This window comes from Terrapene carolina, unplaced genomic scaffold (assembly GCF_002925995.2).
Source record: "Terrapene carolina triunguis isolate 2854851 unplaced genomic scaffold, T_m_triunguis-2.0 Scaffold42, whole genome shotgun sequence".
Classification (NCBI taxonomy): domain Eukaryota; kingdom Metazoa; phylum Chordata; order Testudines; family Emydidae; genus Terrapene; species Terrapene triunguis.
Genome location: NW_020664393.1, coordinates 29,910,622 through 29,932,315, shown reverse-complemented (window position 1 = coordinate 29,932,315; position 21,694 = coordinate 29,910,622). Strand labels below are relative to the sequence as shown.

General features: G+C 42.0%; 1 protein-coding gene across 1 annotated transcript in view; it reads right to left on the bottom strand.

Annotated features, from left to right (window-relative positions):
• SLC17A5 (solute carrier family 17 member 5) overlaps nt 1-21,204 on the bottom strand; it is a 38,551-nt gene extending 17,347 nt beyond the window's left edge. Inside the window, exons 1-7 of the mRNA XM_024193902.3 lie at nt 21,025-21,204; nt 13,813-14,009; nt 12,035-12,268; nt 11,303-11,390; nt 9,429-9,515; nt 7,679-7,797; nt 3,879-4,037 (exon numbers count right to left, since the gene is read on the bottom strand). Of these exons, the coding sequence (XP_024049670.1) occupies nt 3,879-4,037; nt 7,679-7,797; nt 9,429-9,515; nt 11,303-11,390; nt 12,035-12,268; nt 13,813-14,009; nt 21,025-21,109 (969 nt within the window). The 5' untranslated portion in view covers nt 21,110-21,204. The remainder of the gene's footprint in view (nt 1-3,878; nt 4,038-7,678; nt 7,798-9,428; nt 9,516-11,302; nt 11,391-12,034; nt 12,269-13,812; nt 14,010-21,024) is intronic.
• Nucleotides 21,205-21,694: the final 490 nt, after the last annotated feature.

The following is a 21,694-nucleotide window of genomic DNA, read 5'->3' as shown; positions in this document are numbered from 1 at the left end:
AACATACACCAAATGGCCAAGTCACAATTCTTAAGGCTAACAAAAATCTTGAAAGTGATATTAAACCTCATGGTTCAGAGTTTAATCCAATATCTATCAGAGAGCCACTTGAGACCTAATGTGGGCGGGTCAGATTATCGCAAATCTGCCTTTTGTGGGGTTTCTTATCCAGTATGGCAATTCCTACATCCTTACAGGCCCTTACAGTGTTGCCACTAAACAAACTGCAACACACACATATTGACTTCCACAAAAGCAGGATTGGGTCCTTAGTGTGCCCTTGTACTATTCCAAGTGGTTCATCTGATGTAGGAAATCTAAACTACTGAACTGTGTTATATGGTTCCCAAATTAACTCAACCTTTTTGCCTTTTCATTTAACTTGAGGGCTGATTATCTGTAGTGGCAGGGTAATTTGCAAGTATCTGACCTAGGCTTTGACTTAAAGAAGTGTTTAGATGTCCACTGGATGGGGGTACATCTCTTGGGCACAAAAATATTGTTACTCATTAAATGTAAAATAAATCAGGGAACAAGAGAAACTTCTGCATTATATTTAATTTTAAATCAGAGCTTATTGCTATATTTGAAAACTAAAGCACAAGTCTCATCCCAACAGGATTCCTCCTAATCAACACTCAAAGATGATGCCCATTGTTTTTTAAACTTCCGCTTTTCAGAAGAGCAATAAGTAAAAACACCTAAAATCAAGAGAGAGTCTCAGCAATAAAGATCCCCCTTTTGAAGTGCCTTTCAAATATCTATCAGCATTTTAACAAATTCCCTTTTATTAGTTGTCCAACTAATCTGATACCGGAATAGTGTTGACACTATGTGGCAGCTTTGCATTTTAAATGTTAATGTAATTCCCAACGGAAAGTGTGGCAATAGGCTAAAACGACACTCTTATGCAAGTGATTTTTTTTTTTAAATGTCAAACATATGGCAGTCTGAGGTCAACTTGCTTTAAAAAACGCCAGGGATACAGGAAAGCTGCACTCAACACAGTACTTGCTAACATTTAAGCAACAGTTTTATACAAAGTAGCAAAATGAAAGGCTGTGGTGGCAAACACCTGTGTCATGGGCTTGCTTGAACAGCTCCCGAGTCCTCTGATCCAGTGGCCTGTGTTAAATAGGAAGGACACTAAGCTATGCTTTCCAAGCTCTTTTTTAACTCTGAGCACCTCTGAATTTGTTCCCTGCTTACTTCTCCTGGCAAACTATTTCAGCTGTGATGCTGGAACTTTCTTCTTAATATAAGCATCGCAGCCCAGTGGCTTGGGCACCTGCCTAGGAATCAGGACACCTGGGTGCTGAGCTCAGTCACTGACCTGCTGCGTGAATATGGGCAAGCCACTTCACCTGTTTCCCTTGGTCTGTCTCATCTGTTTAGATTCTGAGAGACATTTTTCAAAGGTGCTAGGCTCCCATTTGCGGCTTTGAAAATTTCCCTCTGTAAGCAAAGTAGGCCTCAAATCACAATTGGAACCTTTAGGTGCTACTGTAATACAAATAAATGAAATCTAAATCAAGGGTTCTCAACCTTTTTCTTTCTGAGGCCCCTCACAACATGCTATAAAAACTCCATGGCCCATCTGGGCCACAATAACTCATTTTCTGCATATAAAAGCCAGGGCCGGCGTTAGGGGGTAGCAAGCAGGGCAATTGCGTGGGGGCTCCGCGAAATTAAGCTGCTCAGGCTTCGCCTTCAGCCCCAGGTGGTGGGGCTCAGGGCCCTTGGCTTCAGCACCATGGACTGGGGGTTTGGCTTTCTACCCTGGGCTCCAGCAAGTCTAACACTGGCCCCGCTTGGCAGCCCCCCAGGTGTCCTGGATCCCCGGATGAGCACCACTGATCTAAATTATATTTTCCTTTTGTTCAACTTCAGCCAGTCAGTCTTGTTTTACGATGTGTCTAACTTTGTTTTCCCTCTCATATCATCCTCATTTAAGTATTTACATAGCATAAGCATGTTTCCCCCTTTAAGGCTAAATAATTTCAATTACTTTATAATTTTCTCTTATGTCCTGTCGTCATATTCCTGAATTATGCTACATTTTTGGACTTCAGCTGGGCTGTAGCACAACTAAATCCTGTATTACAACAATGATTTGTATTTTACTTCTGCTGAGAAAGAAAAAAGGAAAAGGAATACCATGTTTTAAAAGGGATCCCATCAGATTAAAAAACATTGCCTAGATTTCAAATAAAAGAGTTAAAACTAATTTAAGATTATAAGAACAGCCATACTGGGTCAGACTAATGGTCCATCTAGCCTTGTATCTTGTCTTCCAACAGTGGCCAGTGCCAGGTGCTTCAGAAGGAATGAACAGTTTCAAATACTATACCTGCACATCAACCCCCAATATTTTTGGTTTTACCATTTCTCTCCCTTTTTTTTTTTGGTTGCCAGGTGGAATACCCATCAACCCCTCTTCCCCCCCCAAAAAACCCTGCCAACTAGACAAACAAGAAAACCAATCCCACCTCAAAGAGAAACTGACTATGCTGGGGAAACTATGAAACCGACTGCACACAAAGCACTAACAAATGCACAACAAAAATAAACGCCAAAGAATTCAGAGAAAATGTATTTTCCCACCTACTCTTTCAGTTAAAGTAATCTTAGACGTTCTAGTAACAGGTAAAAAAATTCCAACAGAAAAAGTGATTTGGTAGTAGGTGCCTACGGTCCTACCAAATTCACAGTCCATTTTGGTCAATTTCACAGTCATAGGATTTTAAAAATCGTAAATTTCATGATTTCAACTATTTAAACCTGAAATTTCATGGTGTTGTAATTGTAGGGGTCCTGACCTGAAAAAGAGATGTTATGGGGCCCGCAAGGTTATTGTAGCGGGGGTTATGGTACTGCTGCTGGCAGCAGCATTGCTTTCAGAGCTGGGCAGCTGGAGAGCAGCGACTGCTGGCCGGAAGCCCAGCTCTGAAGGCGGTGCAGAAATAAGGGTGGCAATACTGCAACCCCCTGAAATAACCTTGCGACCTCCCTGCAATTCCCTTTTGGGTCAGGATCCCCAATGTGAGAAACGCTGGTCTCCCCTGTGAAATCTATATAGTATAGGGTAAAAGCACACAAGAGACCAGATTTCACGGGGGGAGACCAGATTCCATGGTCTGTGATGAGTTTTTCATGGCTGTGAATTTGATAGGGCCCTATAGATGCCCCTTGAACTAAGTCCCTTGGCACAGAAAATATTACAGTGTAGATAGGATCTCAGATGTATCCATTTAGTCTCAGAGATACACATTTTATTAGCTGATACTTTACTATTTTCTAACTGCACTTGTAGCCTCCTCTTGTTCCTCAAATTCATGCCACTTTCAGTGCACTGATTCTTCCTTCTGGGCTAATAAATAATGAGAAGTATTTATTTAGGAATTCTATTTTCTCCCCTTCCCTGTTCCACTGGGCTCCTACTCTGTTCTTTTCTTAATTTTTTTCCCCCAGAACACAAACAAAAACAAAAAGAACAGTGCAGAGAGGAGACAGTGCAATTAAACAATGTTAGTAGCTATGGAATAATTTAATGGACATCAGCAGGAAAAATTCAATGTGTGGAGACTAGTGATGACATGTCAATGACAATCTGGGGTAGAATCCTAGCTTCCCGACTGAGTACCCTGTTCTAAACACTAGACCATATCACCTAGGGTGACCAGATGTCCTGATTTTATAGGGTCAGTCCAGATTTTGGGGTCTCTCTCTTATACAGGCTCCTATTACCCCTCACCTCCTGCCCCGATTTTTCACCCTTGCTATCTGGTCACCCTAATATCACCACTCTACTACACAGAGGAAAACTAAGTCATGAACTATAACAGGAAATGGATTGGAATATTTTCATTTTATCTCACCTCTTGTGCATCAAACCGCAAGATCTCCTTCATGTACGTAGGCAATAGTGTGAGAAGAGTGTAGAAAGTCCAGTTATAAGAAAAGTGTGCCACTACAATAGCCCAGAGTGGAACGGATTTCAGCATGGGTTCCCATGGTACAGACTTCTGAGTAGAAAGCTAGGAAAATGGAGGGGAATAATCAGGACAACTCCTAGGAATATTTATTCAAGATATTTTGAACCTTATCTAAATCTGATTATTTTGCATTCTGAAGAGCACATTCAAACTCAGCCTGAATCCTTAAATGTGTGTTCTTTATAGTTAATTATAGTAACTGAACTAAACAAAACTTGACAAATTAGGAAGCAAATGGAAAGTCAGAAATCTATTATGGAGTCAATTATTAAGTCATATTTTTTGCCTTTTTATTTAAAAAGCTACTGCAGCTGAAACCCTACTGAAACCAATAATACAAAAGTGGGTTTATTCCCTCAATTACTTTGGTATGTAGGTGTGACATTATCTGATTAAATTATGACCACGTAGATCGTTGCTACCACTGTTATACAAGTGCAACAAATCTTGTTCAAAATGTGGCATGTAAGAAGTTTATGGAAATGTTCTGATTCACTGAATATGATTATGCTATTTGTATGCATGTATCATTTTTGTAGCTGAAGTTAGGAATATTAACTATGTACTTGTATTTCTAAGGTGTTTGCTTCTGGGTAACACCAACAAGGTGTTTAGCCAGCACATTGTTAAGGAACTATTCAAGTAGAATGGCCCATTAAAGAACACTTAACTTACAATGGAAGATGTCCATCTACTCTTAATGGACTCCCCCCCCATCACTAAGTGAAGTCATACATGGACATGTGACTTGCCCATGTGACTCCAAACTCCATCTTTTACCTGTAATTTTCCACAGTAAGAACAATGGGATTCCCTTCCCTTGAGAGAAGTTATAAAAGGCGCTGGAAAGATCTCCATTTTGCCTCTTTCATGCTCAAGCCTCTGGACTATGGACTTATACAAATGGGAGCATTCTAACCAAGGGATTGAGGACCTTCCAATGATTTGGAAGCTATCAGAGACTTGACTTAAGCCAACAGTTTATTCCATCACTGCTATAAGCCTGAAAGAAGAACGTTGCAATTATTGTATGTACTTGATTCCTTTAACCAATTTTAACTCTCACCTTTCTTTCTTTCTTTCTTTTTATAAATAAACCTTTAGATTTTAGATACTACAGGATTGGCAACAGTGTGATTATTGTGTAAGATCTGAGTTATATATTGACCTGGGTGTGTGGCTGGTCCTTTGGGATCAGAAGAACCTTTTATTTGATGAAATTGGTTTTAAAGAACCACTCATCTTTAAGTCTAGTGTTTTTGGTGGTGATACAAGGACTGGAATGCCTAAGGAAACTGCTTTTCTGACTTCTTGTTAGCCAAGTGTGGTGAAACAGAAGTTTACTTTTGTTGCTGGTCTGATACATCTTAGGGGAGAAAACCACCAGTTTTGGGGTGTGTCTGCCCTATTTCTCAGCAGTTTGTCCTGAATTTGGTGTCCATTTATTCTTTTGCGTAGAGACTGTCCGGTTTGGCCAATGTACATGGCAGAGGGGGCAGAGGGGCATTGCTGGCACAGATCACATTGGTAGATGTGCAGGTGAATGAGCCCCTGAATAATTGGACACAAATCTGACATCAGGAATCATAACATTCAAAAACTAGTAGGAGAACACTTCAACCTCTCTGGTCACTCAGTAACAGACTTAAAGGTGGCAATTTTGCAACAGAAAAGCTTCAAAAACAGACTTCAACGAGAAACTGCTGAACTTGAATTAATATGCAAACTAGATACCATTAATTTAGGCTTGAATAGAGACTGGGAATGGCTGAGTCATTAGATTGAATAGATTCATTCAATAGATTGAATCTATTTCCCCATGTTAAGTATCCTCACACCTCTTGTCAACTGTCTGAAATGAGCCATCTTGATTATCACTACAAGTTTTTTTTCTCCTGCTGATTATAGCTCATCTTAATTAATTAGCCTCTTAGAGTTGATATGGCTACTTCCACCTGTATGTTCTGTATGTATATATATCTCCTTACTATATGTTCCATTCTATGCATCTGAAGAAGTGGGCTCTAGCCCACGAAAGCTTATGTTCAAATAAATTTGTTAGTCTCTAAGGTACCACAAGTACTCCTGTTCTTTTTGTAACAACTCAATTACTCCCTCCTTACTACTATCAACAATTAGGGACTTAAAGTCACTCCTCAAACACATGTGAACTGAATCTCTCCTATTCTGAGATCTTGAGCAGTGAGAGCACCATAGACTCTCAACGTATAATGCTTGCATGTCTTGTTGTTAATAATCATTTGAGTCCATTCATGTTCTGAATTATGTAAGTGTTCCTGTATGCACCCAAATCACTTATCAAAATGTGACATTATATGCCAACAGGCCTGTAGCGGGGGTTACCTGCTCCTGCCCTGCAGGGCTTGAAACAGCCCAGGAGAGGGGCTGGGGCAAGAAGCCTGGGCTGATTGGGGAAAGTAGGCTCAGCTGTGGCCATGCCCCAATCAGGCCCAGCTGGCCCCTATAGGAGGCTGTGAGCCAGAAGCCCAGTAAGTCTCCCTCTGCTTGTAGAGGCAGAAAGGCCTGGCTGCAGGGACCTAAGCAAGACACCTAGATTGGGAGCAGGGCTGGGGAAGGGCCAGGGGAGCTGGGAGCTCTGGCCTGGAAAGCCGCAGGCCTGACTATAGGCCGAATAGGTGCAGGGTTGCCACGGGGCAGCCCATGGGTAGGCAGAGGCAGCAGGTCCGAACCCCTTTGCCTGTGATGAGTGGCTTATACTGCAGTCTGCCCCAGTGAACGGGGGCTAGATGGAGACTGGGCAGTAGCCAAGACTGAGGCGAAGTGGGGATAGTGGGTGAGGGTTCCCCTGGGAGGGGAAGACCCAGAACTTTGGGGGTACTGCCAGGGGGCAGCACCCAGTTAAAGGGGCACCGGGGTCCTGGGAGGGACATGGGGGCCAGCAGTGGCAGCGAGATACTGGCCTGAAGAGGGCGCTCTAGAGGCTGGATGCTAATTCCCGAGGACAATCAGCAGGAGGCGCCGCCGGGGAGTCTGCGCACACTTACAAGGCCAAACAAAGCTTTTTTTAAAATGCCAAACATTGCGATTCCCATATCTCAGCTTAGTGATCTGCAAATAAGAGCTCCACTTTTCTTATTTTAAATCCATTTTAGTATGAAGTATTTTTGTCGATCACAGTATCTTTTATGCAAAATTAGACACAGAAGCAAACTCAATTTCTAGAGTCTGCATTTTCCAATTACTCTCCTTTAATTATACATCCCTACACTGTCCAGGCAGAAAAAGGTATGTTGTAATGCAAATCAATACATTAACAGGAGACCCATGTTGCTAGAAAATGTGGATGACATGCACCTGTGTATGTTGTCATACTGCATTCACCTTTTGGGGATATTTACAAAATTAACATGCATTCACATTACTTTTTGATTAAACATATTCAAGGGTAAACTTGCTTTCTTTTTATCAGGTATCTCTTTTCATGACTAATGATTGTTTCTCACTGATCTAACAGTCCAGTATATTAACATCCTTTGTTTTATTTGATTTTTTTTTTATTATTATTATTAAAGTTTACTCAGTTGCTTCAGATTAAGAATGCTGATCTAAGCTTCAATTTTTCTTTCAACATTATGGCAGGTTTGTCCCTCAGTAGCTCCTGCTCTTATTTAAATAATAAAAGCTGCATCAAAGCTACATACCTGATCTTTGAGGGAAGAAAGAATATATTCCCTTTCAATGGGAGAGATTCTTCTGTGAGTTTCCGGAGTATCACTCACCAACCAGATCCAGAAGAGGAACCAGAATACTCCAAGTGCACCTTCCATTGAAAATAAATAAATAAAAGCTGCACATTAAATTGAAGAAAGCCCTGAGGTACTACACAGATACAAACACTTAGAACCACAAAGGGAGGAAATGATTCTCTCAAGCAAATAAAAATGGTATTAGAATATTTGGGCCAAACTCTATCCTCATACCAACAGTGCCTCAGCTGTAGGTGAGGACAGAGAATGGACCTTAACATTTAGTGTGGGCAAGGATTCATATGAAGGACCTAGCATGGAGACATCTTCAAAGTGACCTTATTTGCAATAATGGTAAATAATGAATCTGTTATCAGTCCACTACATGGAACAGCTACAGGACAAGGTATCTGGAGGACACAGGAAGTAAGTAACATATACATATACAAAATTTTAATCTAAAAATTCACAAGATGCACAGTTATGAAACGCCCAAGTGATTGTAGTATATCTATTTTTTAAATATAAAAATAGTAAACTTGGGCTGTGTTAAAAAATGTTATTTAACAACAATAATAAAACTGGCAGTAGCAGCAATAAATTCTATACTATAAATTATGGAAAACAGTTTCTGTGGTGGAATACCAGATCACAGCAGTACTACTCAATTGTATTTGTTTTTATATAATAAAAATGGTCTTCTCTTTCCACTAGTTTATCCATGTTTTTCTGCTTTTAACCCTTTGTTTTGCTTGGAGGTTAGGGTTGGTTTTGTTTTTTAGGAACATGAAATCAGGAGCTATTTAATACTTCATAATTTATTCGTGGTCTCCTCTCTCAAATATAAGGTAGATTTGGAATTAGGCCAGATGCAGGGGAAGGGTTGTGGAAAGCAGCAGTTGAACCTGTGGTGGTCATTTCAAATACATTCTCTCTTTCCTTGAGGTGTGTAAACTGAGCTGCTATCACCTTTTAGGATGTGATTCTCAGTAAGAAGACTACATCTCACTTTTTAATGCACTCTTTAGTGAATCCCTAGCTCAACTGCTGTGGCTTTGCTAGTGAAACATTGTAAATGGAGAACGCATGCAAGTTACTTTTGAGAAGGTCTTCAGATAAGAAGAGCATGTTTATTCCAGGGATCAAAGTTAACTCAATTTCATACAGCAAACAAGAAATTCAAGTCCTAGGTTTTTCTACATTGATTGACCTCAGAATATTTGATGGGTAATAGCATTTAGCCCAATTTAAGGGCAAATTTGCTTACTGAAGGCATAGTTTACAGCCTTCTACAGGAATTTACCTTATATTGAAAGCAGCAGTTTCTCTGAAGAATCAAACAACAAAGGAAGCAATGTTTTAATGTTTTGGGAAGTCTGGATCAGAATAAAACAATAAACCTTATTTCTCCTGGGAAATATAAATAAATAAATAAACACAAACACACACACACACACATTTATTTATTTATTTACCCTCAGGAAGTCCTTGTGAATCACTGTTCTCGTAAAGCAGGGGAAAGTGCCTTTAGATTTTCCATGACAGAAAATGTCACTGCATCAGCAGCTTCAGAATATGGAAGAGCACATCTTTAGAAGTATTTGATCACTTATTTGCAATCCTAAGGTAAGAGGTGTCACAGAAATGCAAAAGGAAATCTTCACTAGAGGAGTATGTTTGGAATTTAAAAAACCCAAATACTTACCAAATATGTAGAATACATAAATCCAGTTCACGTAGTAGCAAATTAAGCCAGACAATGGAAGAGACACAACTGTTCCTAACTGTGCACCTAGAAGAAAACAGTTTGTTTTTCAATTTACCAATACACATTTAAGTGGCATATGGGTTGATCCAAGAAAACATACAATGGCTGGAATTACTAGCTGGATTTTGTTGTTGCTGCTGTTGCTGATTTACCATAAAGAAGCGTGCAGATAAACATTTTCACCACCACTAGAGGGCTGTCATTTCAGCTACTGGGAACAACAATGAAGTTCAACAGTAGTACTGTAACTGCTTTGATAGAATGAAAAAATGGAATTGCAAAGTCTCATAACTTTCAACACTACCAATGGAAGATCTATGAAAGAGTGAGAAACACAGGTGAGTTCTTGGCCTATTACCAATCTCTGATAAACTGGGGGGTTCCAAATGTGAAATGGAGGCATACTAAAAACACACTTCGACTCTGAAAAGTGACAGCATAACAAGAAGGGCACTTTTTTAGTCAAAGATCTGTTCCCTACAAATCTTCTGACTCACATTTACTGACTCCCCCACTCAGTTTTTACTGCTCTTAACTGCTGATAGCTGTGCTGCCTTTGCATGGCTATGAATGTGAAAGCTGGATAGTATTCCCATAATCAACAGAACTGTTAACTAGGTTCCATGTGTAGGGCCACCGTCTGCTCTCAGTTATGCAAGGCAAATCCTATTAACCTCAGTGGGATTGTGTAGGTAACAGAAGAATTTCATGTGCAAAGCTATTACTGGTGATGCTTCATGAGCAGGAAAGAACCTTTCTTGACTTTCCAATCCAAGATTCAGGTCGAGGAGACGGCAGTTAGGGGGAAAAAAGCCATCATAGTGCTTGTAAACTAAGGAAATCTAACCTGGGAATCATTTAAACACAATCAGTACAGAACCTCAAAATGTCATTTTACAAAATCACTTTCCAAACCTAGTCTGAAACCAGCAGATATCACTGTGTTGATCTGTTGGTCAGACAGGTTCAAAAAGTAAGAACAGACTAAGGTGTCTGAACTGTGTTCTGGCTGAAATAGGGCAATATGAAGAGATGTGATCACGTTCACTTTGGGAGAAAGCTTCAACCACAAATTGGCTAATTAAACAAAACACAATGTTCACGTAAAACACACATCAAAATAATAATTCCATGGATATTTAAATGGGAACTATATATTACTTTAACATTAAGTGTTGACAAAAGAAAATAAGCCCAAAAATCACAGGACTGCTAAGAATGAAAACATGAGCAAAGAAGAAAAAAGATTGTTCTCTGAATTTACATTTAAGATGTCTTATCCAGCATAGTTCCTGCCCACTGAACAGGGTTTGGAATTGATAGACTGATTCTCCTCTCACTTATATACCTATCTTATGCCATTGTAACTTTGTTAACTTCTTTGGACTCTATCGACTCTCAAAAATTCTCTTTTTACTCTTGCTTGTGACTATCTTTCCTCCTTGGTTCCTAAATGTTTTAGTTTATTTACTATACAGCGTCTTTGCAGCATAATTTTCAGTAATTTGTTGCACCATTGTATATAACATAACTCTGTCAGAGAGTGTTTAGGACCACAGAGACAAGTTGTACTGCACTGCACTTTCATGTGTGGAGCAGATAGTAAGGAGTCTCTTTATCTTGTTATTATGGGCTATTTTTCTAAGTCATTATCCTGAAGAGACATTTGAGAACAGACATTGAAACAGTAAACAATAGCTTGCATAATGAGGGTAAATTATGTTTTTAACTAGATACATGAATAGTTTTAAAAAGTGTTAATAGACTAAACATAATCCTGTTATCAATCTGGACAGTTCATTCTCTTTCACCTGCATACGAAATGCTAAGGAGCTTGCTGCGTTCCAGTGGTGGAGCCCAAGACGACCACATGGCATGCATAGCAGGAAAGGTGACACCCTGGAAAACAATTTTTTATTCTGTTGAAATATATGGTAATTCCAGAATTATCTACTCAAACTTTCATGTGTCAATTAAATAATATACTTCAGAACAGCAGCACAACCTATTAGTCTCATGACTCAACGAGAAGCTGTTTGACAAAAAACGCACATGGGCAGTTAGGCAGAATTAATCTTTTGCTTGCAAATATGCCTTGTGCATGAAGAGGATGCAAAAGTACAAATAAAATAATTCTTTTTAACTCTTGGTTTCCCATATACTAGACAGGGGTTCTCAAACTTCATTGTACTGCAACCGCCTTCTGACAACAAAAATTACTACACAACCCCACAAGGGGGGGCCGAAGCCTAAGCCCGCCCGAGCCCCGCCGCCTGGGCAGGGGAGCCAAATCCAAATCCCAAGAGCTTCAGCTTGAGGCAGGAGGCCTGTAACCTGAAGCCCTCGGACTTCGGCCCCGGGCAGCCGGGCTCAGGCTTCAGCCCCGGGCAGCCGGGCTCAGGCTAACACCAGCCCTGGCGACCCCATTAAAACAGGGTCCTGACCCACAGTTTGAGAACTGCTGTGCTAGAAGAACAAAACTATTTTGATACAGGAAATGACTCCAATTTGGATTAAGGGTAATACAAGACAATGTGGTGTACCTCTCCGAGCCCCTCCAAGGCTCTGACTGCTATGAGGTATCCAACCCCTAAGTCTGCTGCTAAGGGGGTAAACAGAGTGAAGACAGCGGTACCCAGGATGCCAAACCCCAGCAACAGCTTCCCTCCTATTTTACGTGCAAAATATCCACCAGGAATCTGAGTAATGATGTAGCCGTAGAAAAAGGAACCAAGGATCCATCCTTGAGTATCCGCATCCCAAGAATACTTTTTCCCCTGAGGAAGGAAAATAGAAAAGGGCTTAACTAGAATTCTTTCTGCATCATGCAATACTAATATCAGACAAAGAATGTAATTAAACCATGGTTCATTATTTAGTCCTGATGGCTAAACTTTGAGGGTCTCACTGCATTTCATCTTGGCTTTTACTCACTTGGCCTTTACTTAGGCAGCCAGTTTTTGGAATAGGGATAGCCTGATGCAAGCCAAAATGCAAAGAGAAAGAAGAAAAGGAAAGTAGAGGTGAGACGAAAAGATTATATGGGGCAGAATAAGGAGCAGATGGAAAAGCAGACAAATGTATAAGGGAGCAGCAAGGTTATGGAAAGGAGAATTCAAGAAGAGACAGGGATGCACTAGTGTGTGTGTGTGTGTGTGCGCGCGCGCGAGAGAGAGAGATCAGAGTAACGGCATGGGCAGACAACCTTAGTAGAAGACTGGAGGACAGAGTGGTAAAAGAAGAGACCAGAGAAGCGAAGTTTTCAATTATAAAGATAAGAGATGGAAGGGCACTGACAGATGCAGAGGTGGTGGTTTTGGAGAGCATGAGACATAGAAGTTCTGAATCATCATTAATTATTTTCTGAGAATCCAAGTGTGTGTCAGGCACTTCACAGGAACAAGGAGGGATCTGGTCCCTGCCCCAAACAGCTTCTGGTCTAAATTCAGACACGACTCAACAAGCAAGTCCTAAATGAGCCAAAAAGGTGAGTCAGGATGAGTTTTACACTAATAAGATGCACAGTTGTCAGTTAAGACATGCACACATTTTCATGGGCACTCAACTTTTTTATTTTTTTAAATCATCAACTCATTTCTCATAGGCAGTATGAAAGATTCTAGGAAGAGCTTCAGTGAAGAGAGATGGCTCTGCAAATTGGTGTTCCAGGGGAGAATGGAAAAAAGCACAGATATGGAAAAGAGTAGGAAACAGAAAGGAAAAATCAATGTGTTTGTTAGAAATAGATCAGAGAAGGTAGTTTCAAAGGTCGGAGAGAGGGGAGGAAAGAAAGAGGATGGATATGAAGGACCAACCAGAATTGTGAGACAGATCACAAGTGAGGCGATAAAGAATATTATGTATGCAGTAAAGATGTAATGAAACATGTCCCTTTCATTACAACAAAATTTCATACAAAGTCAAGACTATGAAAAACAGGTGTAACTTAATATGGCAGAGACACGGAATTCTCAATTGCTCTGACGCAGATACAACAACAGGAAATGTCCACTTCACACAAACAATTCAGAGTGAGTCATATTAGACCTACAAGGTCAGTGTAGCCATTTTGCTAAGTACAGTTTAGAAAGGATGTAATACAGTCTGTCCTTTAGGACAGCACATTATTCACCTAAGGTCTCAGAATAGCTCTAAAAGAGCCAATCTATATTCTGAGAAGGTCTGGGTAAAAAAAACAAATAAAACAGTGCACCGCTCCTCTACTGTTAATAAAGGAGTTAAACATGAAACATCAAACTCAATTACAGCATGCTGTTGAAAATAACATCACATATTTTAGAAAATATATATTAAATCCTACCGTTGTATTCCGAGGTATGTTTAGGGCTGAAGAATGTTCTGGACACACTTTGGAAGTTGTATTCTTTGCTAAACTTGTATTAGTTTCTACCATGTCTACAAGAGCAACACTTAGATTCACACGTAACGCATACAACAGGAAGAATCCAAAAAAGGCCAGTAATGCTAAATTGTAGCGAGCGGAGCAGCATGTAGGCACTGAAACAAGAAATTTTTAAAAGTTAGATGCTGCAAAAAAGGATAAAAAGCATTTTGGTCAGTATAACTTAGATATTTATGTATAAAAGTGAGAAAACAAGTTTATTTACCCTGAAAAACATATTTTAGATATTGAGTGACTCAGTGGGAGTGGGAAGAAAAGTTTTTGATCTAAGTTCCCTGCGGACATGCAAACCATACAAGTGTAGCAACTCTCCCAAACATATTGGCAGTTAAGAGCATATATACCTATTGGTCAAAGGGCTGATCCTCAAGCATAAATGTAGTGCATGATTTTTACAAAGGGGATTTAACAGTATGGTTACAAGAGGTTTTCTGAAACATGGTTATTCAAAATGAAACTTCACAATAAAAAAAAAACAAACAAGATTAGTGGCAAGTATGTTATATACTTGAAAATGTGTGCAGTAGCCTGCTTCCCTTTGTGACTTGAGAGATTCTCCTGAAGTGATGCTATAGAATGGCCACCATGGGGTTCCATGTTTGTTACATCTCTACAGCTTCTAGGACAAATTTTGTTCTGGATGTTACTCTATAACAAGGCGAGATTTCTAACTCTCCAATGAACTCAGCCTTGGATCTGGAAGTCAAGCGGGTTCTGCGTTTCACATCACCAGCACGAATATAGATTCTGTAGATAGAACATGGCATCATCAACAGAATTGAAAATGTGAGCCATGAAAGTCCAGCTCACGTTCTCAATGGTGATGGGACGGAAGAGCAGTAAAAATGAATCTTTTGGATCAGTAAAGTGACTAGATCTGATTGCTACACCTGGAGAAGAAAAATCTTACCCTCTCCTTTACAGCTAGAGAGATCTCTCCAGCAGCTCAAATAGTACAACTCCTATACACTCAGCGTCAGATAAAATAATTTTTTGGCTCTGTACACTATGGAAATTGGGGACTACTCACCTTCCTTAAGCCAGACAGATACTCCTAGGGGAATTCTGAGCTACTGCGCGCACACACAATTAATGAGCTGTGCATATTTTTATTTTTTTGTGCAGAAAAAATCTTCTGCTGAAATGTTGATGCAGTTCCGCCTTATGCCCACCTGGGGGCGCAGTGGCACAAGAACAGTAGCAGCTCCCAGCAGAAAATAACATCTGCAGTTCTGCCCTTTGCCCATCTGAGGGCACTGTGGTGATAGAACAGAGCAGCAGCTCCTGGCCAGCTAGGGAAGAGAAAGAGCCTGCCCTCATCACAGCACCTGTCAGGCCAGGTCAAGAGATGAGGGTTATGGGGAGACAGACAGCGTGGGGTGCTGGGGTGTGTGTCAGACAGGGGCTTATAAGGGCTAGTGGGGCAGGACAGACTGGGCAGGGGCTGAATGGGAATGGAGGCGCATGGCCACATGGTGACGGAGGAAGGGGTGCAGAGCAACATAAAGACAGGGTGGCTAAGTGGGGGAACAGAGACACATGGGGACAAAGGGAGGGGGTACAGGGACAGGGGGTGGCTGAGTAGGGGCACAGAGACACATGGGGAAGGGGTTCAGGGCCACACGGGGATGCAGGGGTGTCTGAGTGGGGGTGGAGGGACACATGTGGACAGGTGGTACAAGGACACATGGAGGTGCAGGAACACATGGGGACAGGGACTGATGTACCTGACTGAATGGGAGAGGCTAGGGATCAGCCAGCACGGGGGAAGCCCCCTAACAATCCCTCCCTGCCCCCACAAAAATCTGTGCCATATTTTTCCCATCCATACCCAACAACCCTACAAGTTCACACCCTAGACTCTTTCCCAGCAATTTACTTCCCTCTCCCTCAGCTCCTGACTCCTCCAAGCCTTTGCACTGCTTCTGAGAGGTGCGGGAAATACGGCTCTGTATTGTAGTTTAAATGAATTATTACTCAGAGTTTTGAATTAATATGCCTAGTAAGGAATCTATTTGTCAAAAAGATTTTCCTGAATCTTTTTTGTTGTCTGTATTGTTACAAAAATAATTGAAACTGGTGTGATTATATGGTGTTATTTTGACAAATAAAATATGCAAAATTTTAAAATAGTGTGCAGAATTTTTAATTTTTTGGCAGCACAGAATTCCCCCAGGAGTAGACAGACCAAATGATATAGTTATAAATATAAGAACATCTCAAATTAATAGTTATTAGATTGAATATTTTAAAATATAGTATGACATTTTTATTATATTAAATATATACTAATAAAGCTAGAATATTTAATTTCAATATACATGGCAATTTGATTTTTAAAATAAATCTAATATTCACTCTCTCATTTTGTTCTGAGAAACGTTTGCTAAGTAGGCTAATTGCCTGGGTGTATTTATGAAATGTGACTTAGAAATGAACTTGAACAAGTCCAGCTGGTTCCCCAGCTCTAGTGGAAAGGGTTCCTGATGAAAGCAGAACTTGCTGGAGACCATACAAATCAGAAAACAGCAAGTGCATTAGTGCATTGGATATCTGAGCCAGAGATTCTTTGCTGCCTTTTGAAAAATAGGCAGGGCTAAGAGAGGAACTTTACCAGCTCCTAAGGGAAAGGGACACTGAGTCTTAGATGGACTTTGAGCTGAATCAAGTGACTGACGCTGAGACACCAATTCCAGCATTTGGCATCAGCAGCCAAGCGAGCAGGAAAGCTGGTTCTTGTCCCTGTGGAAGACTGGTGGACTTGGATACCATGATGGCCAACTACCAGGACGCTGAAGAGGACACCATGGCTCTGACGATTCATGACACCAATACCAGCGAGGTAGCAGAATGACTAAAGATGAGCTGAACCCCAAAAAGCAACCTGAGAAGCCAGGCCTCTCCCAGAAGTCCCACTCCACCCCGATCTCTCTCTCCCCCATCCAGGTGTCCCCCCCTCACCCCACCCTAACCCCCCCGACACTTCTCTTTCCAGCAATCTCACCACCACCATCAGCCAGAACCGCTCCTTTCCCTCCCAGATTCCCCACCACCACCACCAGCCTGACCTGCCAGGTTTTTTTTCCATTTGTAGCTTACAAATTTTAAAAAAAATCATCAGCACCCTGCAACTGGCAATGCAGAAAACCGGCCAGGTAGTCAGGTGCCCTGTGCAAGTGCAACCAGTGTACAATGGTTAATTCAGGTCTGCCACACACCGTGGAGCCGTGCTTTGTGAGGATTCCATGCCTGGTAGCAGGCAACCCATAGGGTTCCCTGTGATGTGGATCCTTCCCACACTGGAAGGCAGAACATTAGTAGTGGACGTGTTAGTGAAGTCTCAGGGGCGGGATAGCAGTTGAGGAGCAGCTCTGAAGCCTGCGCATATATATTAAGTTGCAATAAACTGTACTAGGGCAAGCTGCGGCTCTAGTGTGGATGAGTCCTAACAAACAAGTGGCCCGAGTGGGAGCATGTGTGGAAATTACAGAGATTCTTAAAAGCAAATACTGAATCTTTGGACTTCTGGAGTTGGCCCTACACCTAACTCCTGGCTATTCAAGCTATAATCCAATCTGTACTTTCCCAAGTTGTCTTTTATTTTAAGGTGAAAGCAATACCTGTTGTCCATGTTCGGGAATCAAACTATGTAGAAGTTGTAGTTAGAGAAATAAGATTTTAAGACTCCAGACAATGCAACAAAAATACTCTCTCAATTTATGAACTGGACAACTACAGTAATAACAGTGCTAGACACAAAACAGCTGATAAATGCTGAGATAAAAGACAAGAATGAATACAATTTAAAGCATTCCCATGACAAGAAAACACATTCAAACAAGTATTTTTTGATAAGAAATCCAGAAGAGACAACATTTGTGAACGACTGAATCAATTAAAAACGCATCTGATACAGGGTAGAATAAATGTTAAGAATGAATTCTAAGATATACATCTTTAACAGTAAGTTAAAGTTATGCCTCCTGCCAAAATCACTAACATTCAAAATCATGGCCACTAGGCCAGAACACGGATTAATCAATCATAGAGAGAATGGGGAATACAGGTAAGAGTTGAAAAATCAACTGTTGTGTACCTAGACCTTCAAAGCAACATTTGCAGAATTAAAGGTAAAAGAGGAAGATCAGGAACTGCACACCTGCTTACTCAAAAGCAATGGATTATAGTAGTGAATAACTAAAATTATACAATGAGCATGACACAAGGAGAAAATAATCTTCTCTGCAGACATACCAGAGTGTACACTGCTTCATGGGCAGCGTTTAGTATTATAAGACAGGCTCATCAAAGAAATCTGAAAACACACCAGGGAAATATAATGCTACTTTGCTAGAGGAATCTGAACGGATGCTCAATGTTTATAGATAGAAGTTTCAAGGAGTTTAAAAAAAAAAAAGGATTATGCTGAATTTGTAAAAAGTTGTAGGACAATGGGATTTCCACTACTGAGCTAAGTCTGGAGCTAATGGAAATTTTACCAACAGTGCACATGAAATGTAAGTGTAGATTGGTGACCACCACCTCAAAATGCTGTGCCGGTGTATATTGATCACTTCTTTTTCTGCATATATTAAAAATTTAAATACAAAAGAAAAATCTAAAACTTCAGTGCAAAAGATAAACACAGGTCCATCTTTACCAGGATGTGATAATTCTGAAAATCTTGTTTTTAAACAGTATTTGAGAGAGGCACATCTCATTTTTAAGTGAGATCAAGGGGTACAATTGAGATGTATTGGGTATTTAAATAATTCTTCAGGAAGTCCTCAGTGTGCAAAACAAGTCAAGCAACTTTATCCTCTCTCAAGTTGCTTTGGAAGCAATAGGTTCTTAATATAAATTGATTGATCATGACAGTTTCCAAAGAATGAGTACAATTATGGCTAAATCTGTTTAGACATCATGGTTAATAGAAAGGTTAAACAAATGAAGCTTCACATTTTTATGATCTAACACTCCCTTGGAAATGTAGATTAATTGGAATTTCTATTACTCTTCCTTTAGAAATAAAGTCTGGAAAATGAATGCACTATACAAAAATCTAATAAGCATATGACTTCACCATACAGTTTTAAGTTGTAAACTTCTCACCATATATTTTGCTTAATGCATCTATCTATTGATCTATATGTTATTAGAGAATGCTCGATCAAAGCACAGAAAGCTCCAGATTTACTTTTTTAAGATAAATCTCACTCTCCTCCCACCTTTTAAAATGATTATGAATAGGAAAAAAGCCACTGCAGGGTCCAACACAGTCAGACTCAAGGTTCAATTCCTTACCTTGAACAGTGCCTTCTGCTCCTACTTCTGTTGCTTTCAAAAACATGCTTTCCTGTCTTTCGGTTAGAACTGTAAATAGTCTCCCCCCCCCGCTTTTTTTTTTTTTTTTTTTTTTTTTTTTTTAAGAGAAAGTCTGTACTGAAAGTTCCCTGATACTGTACTTTTGCAGTTTAAGGATGTTGTTCTCTTGTATTTGTTCTTGTGGCTGAGGTGAGCCACTCAAACTAGAGCATGGCACATTGTGCAAGGTTAAGAATGTATTGCTTTAACAACTGACAAATAGAAAGCCACAGTTTCTGGTGCTCCCATGAATGCCATCATGCCTTCTTCCACACACCCCTTATGGGTGGAACCACCATCACCCCTTGTTCCCCAAAAGCTGTAAAGCAACTACCAATCCTCCTTACAACTAACTTCTACCATGACTCCTGTGGAACATGGTCAGCTGATAATAGTTTAGGCAGAAAAAAGTGTTAGGACTCTTCATTTGCCTCAATTAGTAAGCAAACCTATGCCTCCCCCCACTATATATCTACTTTGTACTTACAGGTTGTCTACACAGCTCAGCTATTAAAAGACATGGTTATATTAGTATTACTATAACTGTTTCAAAAATCCCTTTAGTTTGTTTTAAAAATCAAAGATATTTAAAAATGTTCAAAACTGAAACATTGATTTTTGTCAAAATCAAACGTTTTGTTCAACCCAAAATAATTTTTCTTCCACTTTCTGAAACTGCCAACAAACTGAAAAATCTAATTTTTTTGCCCAGTTCTGTTAACTTCCTCTTCTCTTGAAATCCATTTGCTCACTTTTCCTACCAGTTAGTGTTTAGGTCAAGACCTGATCCTACAAAGACTTAACTTTAAATCAACAGGACCACCCTTGTACTTAAAATTATGCACGTGTAAGTCTTTACAGGATCAGGGTCCAAGATTGTATACTCTTTGGAATAGAGACTGTCTTGTACCATATACTCGTACAATGCATAACACAAAGGCTGGGGCCTCTAGTGTGCTTGGGTAATATTCATTTTAAATAAAAATGAGAAATAATAATGAGAATGCTCCTCAAAAGGTCAGAACTGATTTATTTCTCTTGCCTCATTCTTTAAAATGACCTGTGTTTTAGAGTTTCCTCTGCCCTATTGATTTTTCTTCACCTGTATGCACAACTCACAACACAATGCTCCCATAGCAACTAGTTAATAGTGCATAAAGGACCACAGATTCAGATGAAGATTAAAATACCGAGTGGAGAAATGCTCAACCCTTTACAAAGATTTGGGACACCGTGGAAAATTTCAGTTCCCTGAAAGTGGCTTTTAGCAGCAGTCTGCTGGGTAACAGAGCACGGACCCCACGTGATCCAGGACGTTCATCCATCCCCGTGATCAGACGTGCAGCCGGGGGGAGGTTTAGAAGAGGAGCCCCTCTCCGCAAAGACACTTGATCCGGGCAGAGCGCCTCGCAGTACCCTGGAAGCGCCCAGCCCGGAACACCCGGGCCAGCCGCGAGAGGACGCCCCGTCCCGGTGCACTGGGGCTGGGAGAGGGGACAGTGCACCCCAGCGGCGGTTCTCAGGGGTGCAGGGGCCGGCACAGCAGGCTCAGAGGGACCCCTCAGTCCCTGCCAGGAGCGCTGGGCTCGCAGCCCCGCTGGGCCAAGCTGCTCCCGCTGCCACAGCCTTGCCGGGGCGCTCTGACCACTGCACCCCGCCCGCCCTGGGGCGCCCGCTCCATAGCAACGCGGGGAGGCCGGCTCGCCCGGGACAGCTGCTGGCCCATCCCCCCGCCCCGGCTCTCACCTGTGCCGGGCTGGGACTCGCCCAGCAGCGGGGTGCGGTCCGCCCCGTCTTCGGGCTCCGCCTCGCGGCCCGCCGGGGCCTGCATCGCGCCCAGCGTCAGCCCGCCCGTAGCCACCGCGAAGCGGACCCAAGTCCCGGCCAGGGCTCTGCAGCCAGCCCGGCGCGGCCAAGGGGGGCCAGGGGCGGGCGGCAGCGGCCACGTGACTGCAGCCGGGCGGAAGCTGCCTCCGCCGCGGCGCCGCCCGGCCCTGAGCTAGCCCTCAGCCGCCATCTTTGGTGCTGGCAGCGACTTGGGCTGGGGCTGACAGAGTCTCTCCCTCTGAGCGTGGGGAGGATTGTGCTCAGGGCCGGCTCTGGCTTTTTTGCCGCCCTAGGCAAAAAAGCCACCGTCCCCCCCCACCCCTCCGCCGCCGCCCCCCCCATTGCGGCAGGGGAGGGCGCCGAGCCCGGCCGTGGACCCGCAATCCCCGACCGGCCGGAGCGCCAGAGCGCCGGGGGGAGGACGGAGAGCCCAGCCGGGGCCCCGCTCTCCCCGACCGGCCAGAGCGCCAGGGGGAGGGTGGCGAGCTCAGTCGCGGCCCTGGTCTCGGGCCGGCGTGCCCCACCGCACCGCCCCCCTCCAGGCGCCGCCCCCAAGCACATGCTTGGTGGGCTGGTGCCTGGAGCCGGC